At 38.2% G+C, this 15,999-nt stretch overlaps 1 protein-coding gene across 1 annotated transcript in view; it reads right to left on the bottom strand.

The window, feature by feature from the left end:
- Positions 1-503: 503 nt before the first annotated feature.
- LOC101655637 (cytochrome P450 2C14-like) overlaps positions 504-15,999 on the bottom strand; it is a 35,214-nt gene continuing 19,718 nt past the window's right edge. The window contains exons 6-8 of the mRNA XM_004701056.1: positions 12,375-12,516; positions 8,347-8,534; positions 504-536 (exon numbers count right to left, since the gene is read on the bottom strand). Coding sequence (XP_004701113.1) covers positions 504-536; positions 8,347-8,534; positions 12,375-12,516 — 363 coding nt within the window. The remainder of the gene's footprint in view (positions 537-8,346; positions 8,535-12,374; positions 12,517-15,999) is intronic.

Below are 15,999 nucleotides of genomic sequence, written 5' to 3'. Positions count from 1 at the left end.
GCTATAAGTAAAGGCAATTCCAAGACAAAAGGTTCAGCTGACACTTTGTAGGTTTTGAACTCCCATTTTGCAGAGGAGGATAATGAGGATAGTGATGAGGGAAGTAGAATCATTGGAGTGTATTCTGCCATAATACCTTGGTTTCCCTGATTCCACAATCACTTGGTGGGTAGTGCTGACATCCTTGAAGTACAACCAATGTTTTGCTCCATTACTTCAGTAATAATGTCCTGGTTCCCCATCATAAACCAGTAAATTAGATAATATCTCCTAGATGCAAAGTACAAATTTCTGAAAACAAATACACTTTCTATACTGGCTCAAGTAGAATGAGAAGTTCTCAGCAAATTACTATCAGAATTAAAAAAAAATTTCTCCAAAAGAAAAGTTCTAAATCAGATAGCTTTCCTGGAGAATTCTATCAAATATTTCAAGAAGAATTAACACAGACCCTCCTAAATGTATGCAAATATAGAAGAGGAGCAAACACTTCCAAACTCATTCTATGAGGCTAGAATTACTTTGCTATCAAAGTCAGACAAATATAACACAAAAGAGCAAAAGAGACATTTTCAGTCCAATATCCCTTAGGCATATAAAAGCAAAAATACAAATATACTAGGAAATGGAATCCAAAAATATATTTAAAGGATTATACAACATGATCAAGTAGAGCTTCTCCAGTACTGCAGGGAAGTTTAAGAACTGGTGATCCTGATGCAAGAAGTCCAAGCTGCACCCAGAGCATTGCCTAGGAAACACGGCTCCAGGAATTGACACAGCAAAAGATATTTCAAAAAGTGCATGCGGCCTTGGAAGCTCTCACTTGTCTAAGGCAAGAAATTTGGCATAGACAGACTGGCCAACTATCTGGAAGAGGTCCATGCACAAGCTTATTCAACATAAAAGGGTTCCAAAATTGTGGTAATTATTGGACAATATTACATAGATGTAAAATTTTGCTGGCGATAGTGGGTGATTGCACAATTCCCCTTGATATGATCGAACAATTGAATTACTGAATTATATAATATGTAAATTATGTGCCAATAAAACCGTTTGGAGGGGAAAAAGAAAACAGTATGGCAGCACCCTGACCAGAGACTATCAGAAATTCAAGCTGCATTTTTCAAAGAATGTGAAATGAGGGAATATGATTTCTGATCTCAGATGGACCTTGGCTCAAGTAAAGAATACCAGAAAGATGTTTATTTGTGTTTTATTCCTTATGCAAAGTCACTTGACTGCATGGTTCATATAAAATTATGGATAACATTGCCAAGAAGGAAAATTTCAGAACATTTAATTGTGCTATGTGGAACCTGTACATAGACAAGAAGGTGGTAGGGTACTAGGTGGTTTAAATCAGACAAGGTGTGCATCCGGATTCTATCCTTTCACCACAGTAATTCATTCAGAATGCTGAGAGAATAATTTGAAAATCTGGTCTTTATGAGAATAATTGCAGCATCAGGAATGGAGTATGATTAACCACCTTCCATGGGAAAATCAAGGTTTAAAGCTTTCAGTACCAAAGGCATCTCAGCATAAAGAGAACAAAATCATCACAACTGAACCAATAAGCATCATCATCACCATAAATGGAGAACGTGGTCCAGCTGTCAAGGATTTCCACAAGGATATCCACAAGCAACACCCCTGGAAACAGCAGTCGAGACATCAAACAATGTATCTATTTGGGCAAATATGCTCATAAAGTGATGTTTATCACTTTTTGGCTCAGGAGCAAAGATGTCCGTCTGAGGACTCAGGTGCGACTGGCGCCCGAGGTGTGGTATTTCAGTCATCTCAAAAAGACAGTGACGTCACGTATTTGAACTGATGTTGCTGATGAAGCTTATACCCTGGTTTTCCAGATGGATGAATTCATCTTTCTTGGAAGAAGTACATCTAAAATACTCCTTAGAAGGCTATCATTCTTGGTATAGTAGAGGCTCCGGAGAAAAACAAAACAGGAAAAGACTGGCACTGACTGCAACAATGGCTGAAGCAGACAACGGTGAGGGTCGTGCTGAACCAGGCATCGTTGGTTCTAGTGTTCATATGTTTGCTATGAGTCAAAACACATGTGAAGGAATTTAACAACAATAACGGCAGCAGGTTAAGGAAGGGCATTCTGTATTCATGAGCTGGAGCACAATAATATAAAAGTGTTACTCTTATCCAAAGAAATCAACAGATTCAATGAAATATTCATCGAATTCTCATAACAGTCTTTTTTGAAATAGAAAAGTCAGTCATCAGCACCCAATTTGTAAAAGGCAATGGATGACAGTGAAAGCCCCAAAGCCATTGTCAGAGTCTCCATGAGGACTAAGCCTCCAGCGAATTCCCGTTGGACCACTGTGACTAACCGTGCTCTTAGATAGAGGGCTTTGAAAAGTGGATGACTACAGTTATCAAACTCAAATTCGCTGCCACCGAATCTGTTCTATGAGCGACTCTTTGGTTTATGCGGCTGTAAATCTTTCTGGGGGTTGGGCCTCCTCTCTCTTCCTCAGAATGGCTGCTCAGAATGGGCTTCGCCGTTGGCAGCCTAGCTGTGGTCCACTGCACCACCAGGGCTTCGGCTGCAAATCTAGTTAGGTTAAATGAACATCTTATAACTTGCTTTCTTTGGGGGACCATTTTCAATTTGGGCTAGTCTTTATTGTTATCTGCTTTCTTCCAGATTGACGGTTTCCTATGATTCATTTTGATGCTGTTGCGACTTTTTGGGGGTGGGGTGGGGTTGGAGGTGGGGTAAGATATTCTTTCTATGAAATCCAGGATAGGTAAGTCTATTGAGATCATAACCATAGCTCATAAGATTTATAGTTTCCTAGGGTTATGATACGGGAAGTTGGGGGGAAATTGGAAGCTAATAATAGGTACAAGAATGAAGAAAACATTCTAAAATAGTGGTGATGATTGCATCACTCTTTTTAAATATATTTAGACCATTGAATTGTAAGGAATATGAATTAAAGGTTAAGAAAACTGTTTTAAAAAGTCAATCTTCAAACATGTGAATGTACAATGAAGTCCAACTAGCCAAAACAATCTTGAAAAAATCAAAACAAAACAAAATCCAGCTATGTGGATGTATACATGGTGAACTCAGTAATCAAAAGTCTGTTACTGATACAATAATAGACAGATTAACCACCAGAGTGGAATTTAGATTCCAGAAATAAAGCCACACATCTATGGTCAATGGGTTTTTGGAAAGGGTGTTAAGTTAATTCAATGGAGGAAACTATAGTCACTTTAATAAATGCTGATAGGACAACTGGATTTCCAAATGCCCATAGTCCCAAAACAGCTGGCCATATCCCGAAAATGTTTACAAATATAAAATTAAAATGTAATAACAGGATATAAATGTAATAATTAAACAATAAAATTCTAGGAAAAATAGAAATATATAGGTAATACTTCTGGACTTAGCATTTACAATAGATACAGCAACAAAAATATAGCAACAAAAATAAATGAGTTAAAGGAGATTTCATAAAAAAGAACATTTTCTGCTCATCAGAGGACTCTATCCACAAAGTAAAGAGAAAACCTTCAGATTGGTAAAACAATTTTGGAAATTAAATATCTGATATAGGGTTAGTATTCAAAATATAGAAAAGACTCAGAAAGCAAATAGAAAAACAATCAAGCAAACGACTTGTTTAGACATTTTTCCTTTAAAAAATATAAAGATATACAAACGACCAGCGAAGACATGAAAAGATGCCCCAAAGCACCAGTGGAGCACAAAGCGAGACTCCAGTGAGAAATCCCTTCGTGGTCACAGTCACCGCCCTCAGCACTGGCAGGGTGACTCAAAAGGGCACAAGTTGATACTGAAATAAGTAACTAAATAAAAGAAGTGGACAAAGCCAGGCTGGGCTGAGTTAATTTTATTAGGGAACGTACGGACAGAAGATCATGATGGGATCCTCTAGAGAGTAAAGGGCCGAGAGTTACTTAGGTAGAAGTCAGTGCATCTCAGTGCAGGATGTGGGGTTATAGTCTATGTGCTTACGTGAAGGATACGTGCAGGGGAAAGAGGGAAGAAAAAAACCCCAAACATGTTCATCCATGAGAAATGGGGTTGTGTTTGTATAGTTAATATGTTTCAGTTGCTGTTACCATGAAATCAGGTGTTTACTATATTTTTATCTGGCCCAGGTCAGCTTGGCAGGGTGCTCAGGTTCTCTTAGAGAGTGCTATGTGGATAAGATCCATCTTATATGGATTATGGCACTCACACCCACTAATATGGCTATGATTAAAAAATAAATTAGTTTTTAAATGGCAAAGAACAGATGTTAGCAAGGATGTATAAAACTGGAAGCCTCATCTACTGTTAACATGTACAATAAAATATACAGTTAGCATGGATAATAGTTTTGAGATTCCTGAGGACATTAAACATAGAATTACCATGTGACCTAATAATTCTATTCCTAAGTATATATTCAAAATAATTAAATGAACAAATGTAAACAGAGATCTGTTCACCAATAATCATGGCAGCATTATTCACAATAACCAAATGAGGGAAACAAACTAAATGTCCACCATAGATGGGTGGAGAAATATATGGTAGGCCATGTACAGTTTAATATTACACTGCTATAGCATGAAATGATGTTCCAATACATGATACAACTCGGATGAACCCTGGGAATATTATGCTGAGTGAAAAGTTGGTCACAAAATGGCAGATATTACATGACCCCAGGGATGCAAGATATCTAGATGAGGTGTGTATCTTCACCAGAGTTTAATAGTAGTTATCAGGGGTGAGAGGAATGGTAAAGAAAACTTTCACTTTAAGAGTACTGACTTTCTGTTAAGGGCGATGGAAATATTTGGAAACAGATATTGGTGGTTGCTATATAACATGTGAATCTAGTCAATGTCAATTAATTATGCTGATAAAATATTGAAATGGTAAATGTTTCATTCAATGTATGCTTGCCATGACCCTACCAAAACCTTGACCTTTCTTCTCTCTTTGCTACTTGCTCCTGTGAGGCTGTTCATATTTTATTGCTTCTATTGGAATCGTGTTTATTTCATTTTACGCTTTACTGTGAGATATGTGAGAACAAGAAGTGGGTAGCGATATGACAAAATGATAATTTATAAATTATCAAGGGTTCATGAGGGAGGGGGGAACGGGGAGAGAGAGGAAAAATGAGGAGCTGATGCCAGGGGCTTGGGTGGAGAGCGAATGTTTTAAGAATGATGAGGGCAATGAATGTACAGATGTGCTTTACATAATTGAATGTATGGAGTGTGATAAGAGTTGTATGAGCCCCTAATAAAATGATTTAAAAAACAAGAAGTGGGTAGCTTCCCACTGGTCCCCTGAACAGCCCTGATTCCTTCTCGCCCAGATTTAGTCATGAAGGATCACAATGGCCCGTTTACCATTCACTGGAGAGAGCGAGGCCCCGATTGTGTGCTTTATACGTATGCATAGTTATATTCCAAAACCTCTGCCCGAGAGGTGAGGGGGCCAATAGATGACACGGAAATTGTGATGCTAGGGACCTTTCTCAGGAAAGGTCCTGCAAGTTGAAACAATATTCACATCATAGGAGGACTTTTGTGTATTTGAGTGATGTTCCTGGAAAACAAATTCTCTTGCTCATTTTAGAAGAATTGGATCACAACCCCAAGAGGCACTACTTTTGGTCCCAAAATGATGACATATCATCAGTGGGAAATCACGTGAGCTTTGGGAGCTATTCTACTAATCCCAGATTAGGCACTATGGAGGTCTCAATTTATTTTATACAGGTTCCTGAGCCAGGAATTACAGATGCAAATAATTTCTATTACCTGCTGAGAAAGGCATGAAGTAGTCGCTGCCCTTAAATTGGCCACACTCATCCAGAAAGTGGCCAGGATCAAATACTTCTGGGTTCGGGAATTCCTTGCTGTCGTACAGCACAGAAGTCAACGATGTTAATATGGTTGTTCCCTGAAATGAACAGACCCAGGATAAACTATGGCATTAAGAAGTCATGAAGCGATACTATTCTATTCATAATTTTCAGACATAACCAATAACCTCATGGAAGTTGTTTCTTTGCCTTCCAGTACTGAAAAGTATTATCAAGGTCACAATAAATGGCTGCTGATAGAAAGAGAGAAAATGTGGAACAGAATTTTAGATTCTGAAATAGTACAGACTTATGGGATCCAAAGACATTGTGAGACTGTTGCCCAAAGCATTTCCAAGTACAGAATTACTTGGCTTTTAGGAAATGGATTATGTTAAATATGCTGTAGATTTGATGATACACCCAAGAGAATGTGGGGCAGCTGTGTAGTAAAGCATGTAGTTCTTTAGCAAAACATATTCATATAAACATGATGAATAAGTAATATAAATGAGTTCTTTTCTGTTTTCTCATGTTTTGGTCACTGTGATGGATTAAATTGTGTCCCACCAAAATATGTATAGTGATCCTGGCCATAGGCTGCTATGATTTCACCAAGAAAGTAAAGCTATTGGCTTTAGAGCAGATTGCCTTCCATAATGCAATGTAATGTAATGCAATCCATCAGCTGAGTAATTACAGTTTAGAATGGATTCTAAATGTCATGACTTCTGAGATATATATATATGTATGTATATAGATACATATATACATATATGCATAGCATAGCATAGAAACAGAAACATGGAAATGCAAAGGGAAGGCCGATGTCAAAAAATGTTAAGGGAGGCAGATGCATATTCAAGCCCAGGACCCTCAAGAATTGCTTGCTGTTAGAAGTGAAGTAGACAAATAAGGACCTCCTCATAGAGCCACATCATGATTTGGACTTTCAGTCGCCAGGAAATAAATTCTGCAAAAATAAATTTTTGTTCTTCAAACCATGCACTTGTGGGACTTATTAGGGGGCTCCAAACATTTCGGGGGAAAATTCTTTTATGTTTTAGATTCATTTTCCACAAACTTTTTGAAGTTTTCTTATGTGGTACAGCTACACTTAGAAACTTCACAAGCACCAGTTGAAACTGCTCCAAATTTATATTAAGCCTTTTTCATTTTGAAGAAAAAGCATCACAGGATTTTGTACATAGACATTCCAAATGAATCCACAAATAAATCAGTTGCAAAGATAGTTGAATTTAACAAGGTTGATGGATATAGTCATAAAAATAATAAATTCAGTTCTACTTTCTTACACCTTGAATAAAAAATAGGAACGGCATTTTAGAATTTATACAATTTTGTGTGTGCCGTTGGGTTGATTCTGACTCATAGTGATTGTATAGGATAGAGCAGAGTTGCCCATGGGTCGTCCAAGGCTATAATCTTTCCAGGAGCAGCTTATCATGCCACAATAATATTATTCAGAATAAAACCTTAGGTACTGCACTGAAAGAAAGCACTATTGGGGTGTGGTGGGGGACAGGGAAACAATACATGGAAAGCTCAAATAGATTGCGAGTATATACCATATTCATGAATTGAAGAATTCAACATACCAAAATGTCAAGTCTATCTAAACTAATCTGTATATGTAATGCCACTCTAATCCCAGGAGAGAAAGAGAGAGAGATTTAACTTTTTATTGTGATTTGAGTTAAGGTTTACAGAGCAAACTGGTTTTCCATTCTACAATTCACTCTCCTGGTGTTTGGTTATGGTTCAGAAATTTACATCCATTTGCACTTTGTTTGCTCTGTTGTAACCATGGATATGTTTACTGCACCTACAAATATAAAGGTACTTCATAAAGTTTATGGAAAAATTAGATTCTCTTCTAATTCCATTTTTCTATGAACTTCTTGAAGCCCCTTCGTATATTGAGACATAATATCTGTCTAATCTGTAGATGGTCAAGAATACAGTCTCTTTTGACTACTCATACCTGTTCAACTTGTTTGTCTGTCTTGGTATCAACTTGTAGATAATTGCTTTTTTATTTTTTTTAGAATGCAGGATTGTGTGTGTAATAGTATTTATCTTTATTACCTATAATTCTTGTGCACATTTCCAAGTCCTCTTTTTGGTAACTATAGTGTTGGTCACCCCTTATCGTATATCCAGAAAAATGTTTTGAGAATTTGACAGACTGCTACTAAAATTTATTTGGAGTGTAAACAGCTAAAATTACTTAAAACAACCAAAAAGAAGCCTAACAAATTTGGAAGAAGTTGCAAAGCTTTATGGGCTCAAACTGTAAACAACACAAAAGCCGTTAATTCACTCCTCTTTTATGCTTTTCTCATCTTGTGTTGGTAGAAGGTCGGAATCTTACTGTTAATACAGGGACTTTAAGAAGAGTGAGGTGTTCTTGGGGAAAAACAAAACGTACCTTGGGGATGAAGTAGTTTCTGAACTGAATGCCATGGTTCACAGCATGGGGCAGGTTCATGGGCACAATGTCAACGATTCTCTGCATCTCATGCAACACGGCATTTGTGTAGGGCATCCTGCCTCTGTCTTGCATGCTAGGCCTCTTGTGTCGGCCAACCACACGATCAATCTCTTCCTGCACTTTAGCTGAAAAGACAGAAGTAAGAACAGATTATCAGAAGAAAAACGTCACATTTGCCATAGCAGGTTGGGGTTACGTAAAGCATTCTGGAATTAGCCCAACATCACTCTAAACATAAACTATATGCCCAAGGTATCCATAGACATATATGGAGTTGCTATACAAATAGACAATATACCACCACCCATTTGGCAGTTTGTTGTACTGTGATGGGTTTTGTGTTGCATGATGCTGGAAGCTATGTCAGCAATATTTCAAATACCAACAAGGTCATCCATGGGTCCAGTGAAACTTCCAGACTAAAACAAAATAGGAGAGATGGTCTGGTTATCTACTTTTGAATATTATCCAATGAAAACCCTATGGATCATAACAATATATTAATCGTTACAGTGCTGGAAGATGAGTCCCTAGATTGAAAGATACTAGATGTAAGGTTGTAAAATACTGTACATACACAGTAGCTGGAACATTGGACTCAAATATTCCAATAATTATGCAATGCCACAGGGTTGGGTAACATCTCATTTTTTTGCACATGAGGTATCCTTGAGTCAGCGGCAACACAACAGCAATTAACAACACACTCATACAACTCTTTCACAAGCCAAACATTAGCATACATTTCTATGTATATTTATATTAGTCTACAGGGTAACTGAAACAAAGATAAGTGATAAAAGAGAAAGTAGCACATAAATAACTCAAGACATTCTGCCAAGGCAGAGGGAAAATCAGGAATCAAATATCATACTAACTCTCATTAATATGTGTATATGATATTTTATTTCACGTGTGTATTTATTTTCACTTGTGCTTTATGTGACCATTTATAAAGAAAATCAGTTTCCCATTTGATACACTGATTACATTTCCCACAACTGTCAGCACACTGCCCATCCCTGCCCGCGGTTCACTATTTCCTTTTGCAAGGATCTCTGTCTTTTCGTGTTTGCGTTGGAGCAGATGCTGTACTCTGGAGCTCAGACACTTGATTATTCTAAGAAACATGTTTCCCACAGATGTTTTGTTTATTTGATGGGCCTGTGTATTCTGTGGCTGAAAGGTTGTTTCTGGGAATGGCTTCAATTCCAGGTTGGAAGAGTGTCTTAGGTCCATAATCTTGGACTTCCCCAGTCTCTGTCAGAGCAGTAAGTCTGGACTTTTGTGAATTTCATTTTTTCCCCTGCAGTATTCTCCCATTCTATCTGGGACTCTCTGTGGTGAGCCCATTAAAGGTGTTCAGTAGTGGTAGCCAGAACCATTTAGTTCTGGTTGTGGGTCCTGTAAGCTATGATTCATATGGTTCATTAGTCCTTTGGACTAGCTATTCCCATAAGTCATTGATTTTCTTGACTGTCCTTTGCTTCAGATGGAATGAGGCCAATAGTTGTAACTTAGATTGTTGCTCACAAGCTCTTAAACTTCCCGACACTACTCACCAAAGTAGGATACAGAGCATTGTCTTCATGAACTATGCCGTGCCAGTTGATATGGCTATCCTCTACGTTTATGATCTTGAACTTCGTGCCGAGGAACTTCAGCCCATCCCATATTAAGGTTATGTCTAAGAAGTTTCCATGACTGTGCCCCTCGTGTGCTCTCTAAGAATTCATGCAGCACCTATAGGTAAAAACAGCCACAACTAAATATATATCCACAGGTGGCTGTGTTTCCTTGCTCCCACACCTCTAGAGAATATCTATCTATGTATTTATTTGGACTCAGATGCATGTGAAACTTGGACATTGAATAAGGAAGACCGAAGAAGAATCACTTCATTTGAATCGGGTGCTGGACAAGAGTATTGAAAGCACCGAGGACTGCCACAGGACGAACAAATCTGAACTATGCCCGGAGTGCTCCTTTGGGGCAAGGAGGGTGAGGCTTCATTGTACGTTGTTTGGACATGGTGTCAGGAGAGACCAGTCCCTGGAGAAGGGCATCATGCTTGATAAGGTTGAGGGGCAACCAAAAAGAGGAAGAACTTCAAGGAGATGGATCGACATAGAGGCTGCAACAATGGGCTCAAGCACAGGAACAATTTCAATCTGTTGTGCTTAGGGCAGCTATGGGTTGGAACAATTTCAATCTGTTGTGCTTAGGGCAGCTATGGGTTGGAACAGACTCAATGGCATCTAACAATATGTATTTAATTGTAAATGAATGCATGTTAATACTATTGCAGAATTGTCTAAGTTGTAATATTTACCAGAGTTACCCCTTATTATTGTGGTTTTATCCGTGTACTCCTTTGCTGTTGTTACTGTGATAGTTGGGTCTTGTGTTAACTTGGCTGGTCCATCACTGAACTGCTGAGCTTCTATTCATGTGAATCTGCATGTACCACCTATGGTCTTCCCGCTTCACCTTACTGCGTCCTAGTTTGATAGCCATCGCAGCTATACAAGTCGGGAGAAAACCAGAATTGAATTGCAATGAACTTGTCCATATCTACAACTGTGTGAGCCATTTCTTAATATAAAGCTCTTGGTATACACATATGCACGTAGGTGTCATTGCTGTTACATCTCTAGAGAACCCAGCCTGACATAGTCATGTTGTGCTGTTTCCCCATATTATATATGGCCTTTCTCATCATCTATATTAATGGATGTGTTCTATCTAATTAGCAATTCATCTCTGTCTCCCATTCCTCAAATAAGTTTTTCAGTGTGTAAATGCTTTCTTAAAAACAAAATAGTGTCTCTTCTAATGTTTGTTCATTTTTGATTGTCTTACTTCATGCACCATAATCTCCTCCAAATTCATTCATGTTCAGATTTTTTTGAATCGTCCTTATTTTTTATCGTCGTATTCCACTCTATGCATGTATCACAGTTTGTCTATTCGTTAATGAGTACTTAGGTAGTTTCAACTTAAGGGGTTTTAAATATTAATGCTGCTGACATCTCTCTCTATAGGTTTGTATGTGGGTGGGTGTTTCTGTGCAATTTCCAGTAGGACCCTTTCTCCTTCTTCCTGAAAGGTAGTCACTGAACCATTCTGATTGTATGGTCTGAATTTTATGTTCATAGTTCAAAATAATGACCTTATTTCCTAATTTACTCATTATTATACAAAATCTACTGAGTACTTGGTATGACAGATGGTAATTTGCATGTTCACCTCATCCTCATACTAACACACACATGTGCATGCGCACTCACACATACAAATACATACGCACATACTCATACAACATTTCCCTCATATATAAAAATGGATTTATATCACAATTTTCAGTTATCAGTACTCCGTTTACATATCATTATGGCTGCATAAATATTCTCTTAAGACTATTATGTTTGTATTTAATTTTTGATACATTCAAATATTCAACTTACTCTTTATTTTAAAAATTTATTAGATACACGTTTAGAATGATGGTCAGAGATTTGGGTATGTATCTAAAACTGATGCTAATCATTTTCTATCTAGTTGGAAACCTCAGGTATCCAATCCCTTCCCTTTGGTTCTTGGTGCCTTTCCGCACAAATGCTTTATCCACTCAGTGAATTCTGAAGTGGAACTTTCTGTGCCTGGTCCCCAGCAGTCTTCCTGACTCTTTCCTGCCCCACACCCTCTCCTGAGGGAGCTCAGCATCCACGGAGCTGTATCACATTTCCCATCGCCCACCATGTCCTTCTCTTCTCTCCGTCATCATCCCTTAGGATGCAGAATTGTCTCCTTATCACTTCGTCAAATTCGCATAAATTATAACCGGTAGAACAGAATACACGAAATAAACTGTCTCTAACAGAAATAAGATGCAAAACCCTGGCTGTGTCAGCACTGCCCTCTCTCTTCCTGGGTTCTCCTTGCCAATCATCTGTGGTCGTTACCTGCGACCTCCGGGTGCTTCATCAGCAGCAGGAGACCATATCTCAGGGTGGTGCTTGTCGTCTCTGTCCCAGCTCCAAACAGGTCATTTGCAGTGTTCACCAAATTTTCAACAGTAAATGAAGACTGTTGATTATGCTCTTCCTAGGAATAATTTGAAACAGTGTCAGCAAATTAGTTTTTCGGTATATTTAATGACAGTGAATCCAAAATAACTAAGGGTGGTCTAAAGTTAAGATGGCCTGGTGGTGTGTTGGTTACACATTGGTCTGTGATCAGACAGGTGAGCAGTTCGAAACCACCAGCCCCTCTGCGGGAGAAAGACATGAAATCCACAAGGGCAGCTATATCCTGTCCTATAGAGGCACTATAGTTAGCATCTAGTCTATGGCAGCGAGTTAAAAGCCAAGTTAGAAACAGAAGCATGTAGTTTTGTATAAGTAAACTAGTGTATGATACTTTGGAGAATGTAGATTAGTTGAACCAATCTTTATTTCCTATTCCTTTCTCATAAACTTTACCCCCTGTGTCTTCTGCATTTATTAAGGAGCTCTGGTGGCCTAGTGGGTTACTCATTGTGCTGCTAACTGCAAAGTCAGCAATTCTAAACAACCAGTACCTCTGCAGAAGGATCAGGCATTCTATCCCTGTAAATGTGCCCTGTCTTGGGAACCCGGAGGGGCAGTTCTACCCTGGTGTTTATGGCCGTTATAAGTCAGAATCAATTTCATGGTAGTGCATTTGATGTGGCTTGTTTTTTGCAGTTATGTGGGCCATCAAACTTGTTTTCTTGCACAGATGTTAAGGTAAAGGTTGAGAAGATATCATGCTGGGATGTATGTTTTAAGCATGACCATAAATTTGAGGTTTAATTCTTCAAAGTTACTCTACTAGGCTGGCTTCCCCCAAATGAGACTCCAGGTGTGATAAACATGTTCTAAATCTACTATGTGCTTAAGGCATCATTAACTGTTGTTCTAATTTTCAGAAAAACAATCTTAATTAATTAACACGGGCAAATTGAGGCCATATAATGAAAGGCATAAACAAACCTACATCAAGAGTCTGAATTCTCTTCTTCTGTTCAAGAATTTATATGCACTCACTCAGTATTGCTTGAAAACTCATTAAGTTTAAGTTGTTTAAAAGCTTTTAAGGTTTACAGGCTAGAATAAATTACAGGGGAAAGAATAGAATCACAAGACAAGATGGGGATAGTACTATTGTACTCTAGAAGCCAGCCAATAAAGTATTTAATCTAGCACAACAGTGCAGGAAAGGATAGGATTATACAAATGAAAGAGGCACAACAAATATGAAGTGGTTGGACATTAACTGTCCATAACAGGTGGAAGAGAGTGGAGGGATAAAGCAGATGCTGAACAAGGCACTGACTGAATTTAACTTTCATGAAGTGGAAGTTGGGGGAGCAAAGACGAATCAAGGTTAGGTTAGGATTAAGGGGGATTATGTGACATTGAATAAACAATTTTAAAAAGGGATGTTTGAAATAGTAAATGAAATGTTCATTAACAGAACCAAACAGACCACAGCAAACGGGAAAAGCCGTCAAATAAGACAGTCAAGTTAGCTGAAGAAAACTTGAGGGCCATGTCTGATGCTATAAAAAGAAACAATTTTAGAATAATCGGGCTACCAGAACAAGACCCAACTAAGAAGTCAACAGCAAAAATAGCAAGGGAATTCTTAGAGGAAAACTTCCCCAGGTTAATAAATGAAAATCAGGCAACCATTCAAGAGGCTGAAAGAACACCAGCCAGACTGAATCCCAAGAAGTCACCAAGACACATAATTGTCAAATTATCCAACTATGAGGAAAAGGAGAAGATCATAAAAGCAGCTAGGGAAAAGCAAATACTCATGTATAAAGGTACCCCAGTAAGAGTATGTTCAGACCTATCAGCGGAAACGATGAAGAGGAGGGAATGGAGTAACGTATTCCAAAAATTGAAGGAAAACAACGCAAACCCAAGAATACTTTACCCAGCCAAATTATCTATTAAGATAGATGATGAAGTAAGAGTCTTCCCAGACAAGGACAACCTCAAAGAATACATAAAAAGAAACCCAGCCCTACAAAAGATCCTTGCCGATCCAGTATGGGCAGAAGATCAAGACTCACCGAGGGCAAATAAGAGACCATCACATAGAACAACTCCACCCGTAGGGCGACAAAGAGGAAGCAGCCCCCAGGATAGCATCGGCTCAATAGTGGAAAGAAGGCAAACATAAACCACACACACAGCACAAGCAGATAAGATAGGTAGATAGGAAAATATCCAACATAAAATACTTAGGCTATTGTTAGTGTTTTCAGTTGGCATTGCAATTTTTCAAGTGAAATACTAGAAACCTTAATGGCCATCTTAACCTGGGATAACTGAAAGCAATGCGGCTTCTTCTGCAAATATGAGCAAACTAATGAGAACTCACGTAAATGCAGTGGTGACACATGTAGCTGAAAATCCTGTGGCTGCTACTGAATGAACCAGGTATCTCTCAGTTTTTAAAATGTTACCTTCATCCAGACCTTTGACTTCTTCCTGTTTGGACCTACTAATGGATTTTCTTTGGCGCACAGTGCTGCAAAGTGGGTGAATTTTAATAATAATATCGCCAAAGGAAGAAATTTCTTACTCTAGGTTTATTTCTTTGCAGTGTGTTCTGGATTCTGCTCCCCAATTCAGAGAACACTGCATTGACACAAGTGTCCTTCTGTCATCTTTATTGACATTCCCACATAGATTTTCAACTTGTCTTTAGTTATTAAAATACTCCATCCAAATCTTTTTCTACCCTGTTACAATTTTGAGATATGACATCTGGCCTCATTCCTGAAATTTTTCACAGAAAGTCCTTTAATTGGGTTCCTGACCTTAAGTTTCCAGTAAATCAAATCTATAGCAATCTCTGAGACTATAAAATAATGGACAATCTTGCTTTACTTATTTTTAAAGGGAATATAAACCTATTAATTGATGACCATTGTCCACCAGTATTTTCAATAAAGTAAACAATATACAATTCGATCAACATTCTGATTACGACAAAGTTATTTTTCTGGCTTAGCTGAACTAGAGTAACCCAAGGGCTGAGAAGATTGAACCTGCTGTAAAGAATAAAAAACAAGCCATGCAGGTCAAAAGTTGAGATGACAAGTCTGTTCACCCATTTCTGCAGCAAATCCTAAACGGCAGCATCGCTAACCAGCTTATGAGGGTTTCACCAGCAAGGTCTTAAGACATTCCATATAACACAGAGCTCTAAACTTTCTGTAAAAATACAGATTTTTTTCATTCAGGGGATTTTGCAAATAAAGTTTCATCTGTATGATTCTACAGGTATGGATTTTAATAGATTTTTAAAAGTTTCATTAATTACTGGATCATGTATTTGATTTGAATGCTTATAGCGTGCACATTTCACTCCCCCACCCATTTTACTTGAGGTGGTCTGCTTCTTCAGGTGCTCAGAAAGAGCATCCCTGTAGCAACAGCAAGACCCCCATGGTTGTTAAACACCATTTTTGTTTAGAATGGTTTTGTTTTTGGTGAATGTAAAATAAAATAAAATGTAACATATGTATTTATGTGCGCGCGCACCCCC

The sequence above is a fragment of the Echinops telfairi genome, unplaced genomic scaffold (assembly GCF_000313985.2).
Source record: "Echinops telfairi isolate 266 unplaced genomic scaffold, ASM31398v2 ScPeMD7_70;HRSCAF=299, whole genome shotgun sequence".
NCBI classification, from domain to species: Eukaryota; Metazoa; Chordata; class Mammalia; order Afrosoricida; family Tenrecidae; genus Echinops; species Echinops telfairi.
Note: the sequence above shows the minus strand (reverse complement) of the source record. Positions and strands in the feature narration are given on the sequence as shown.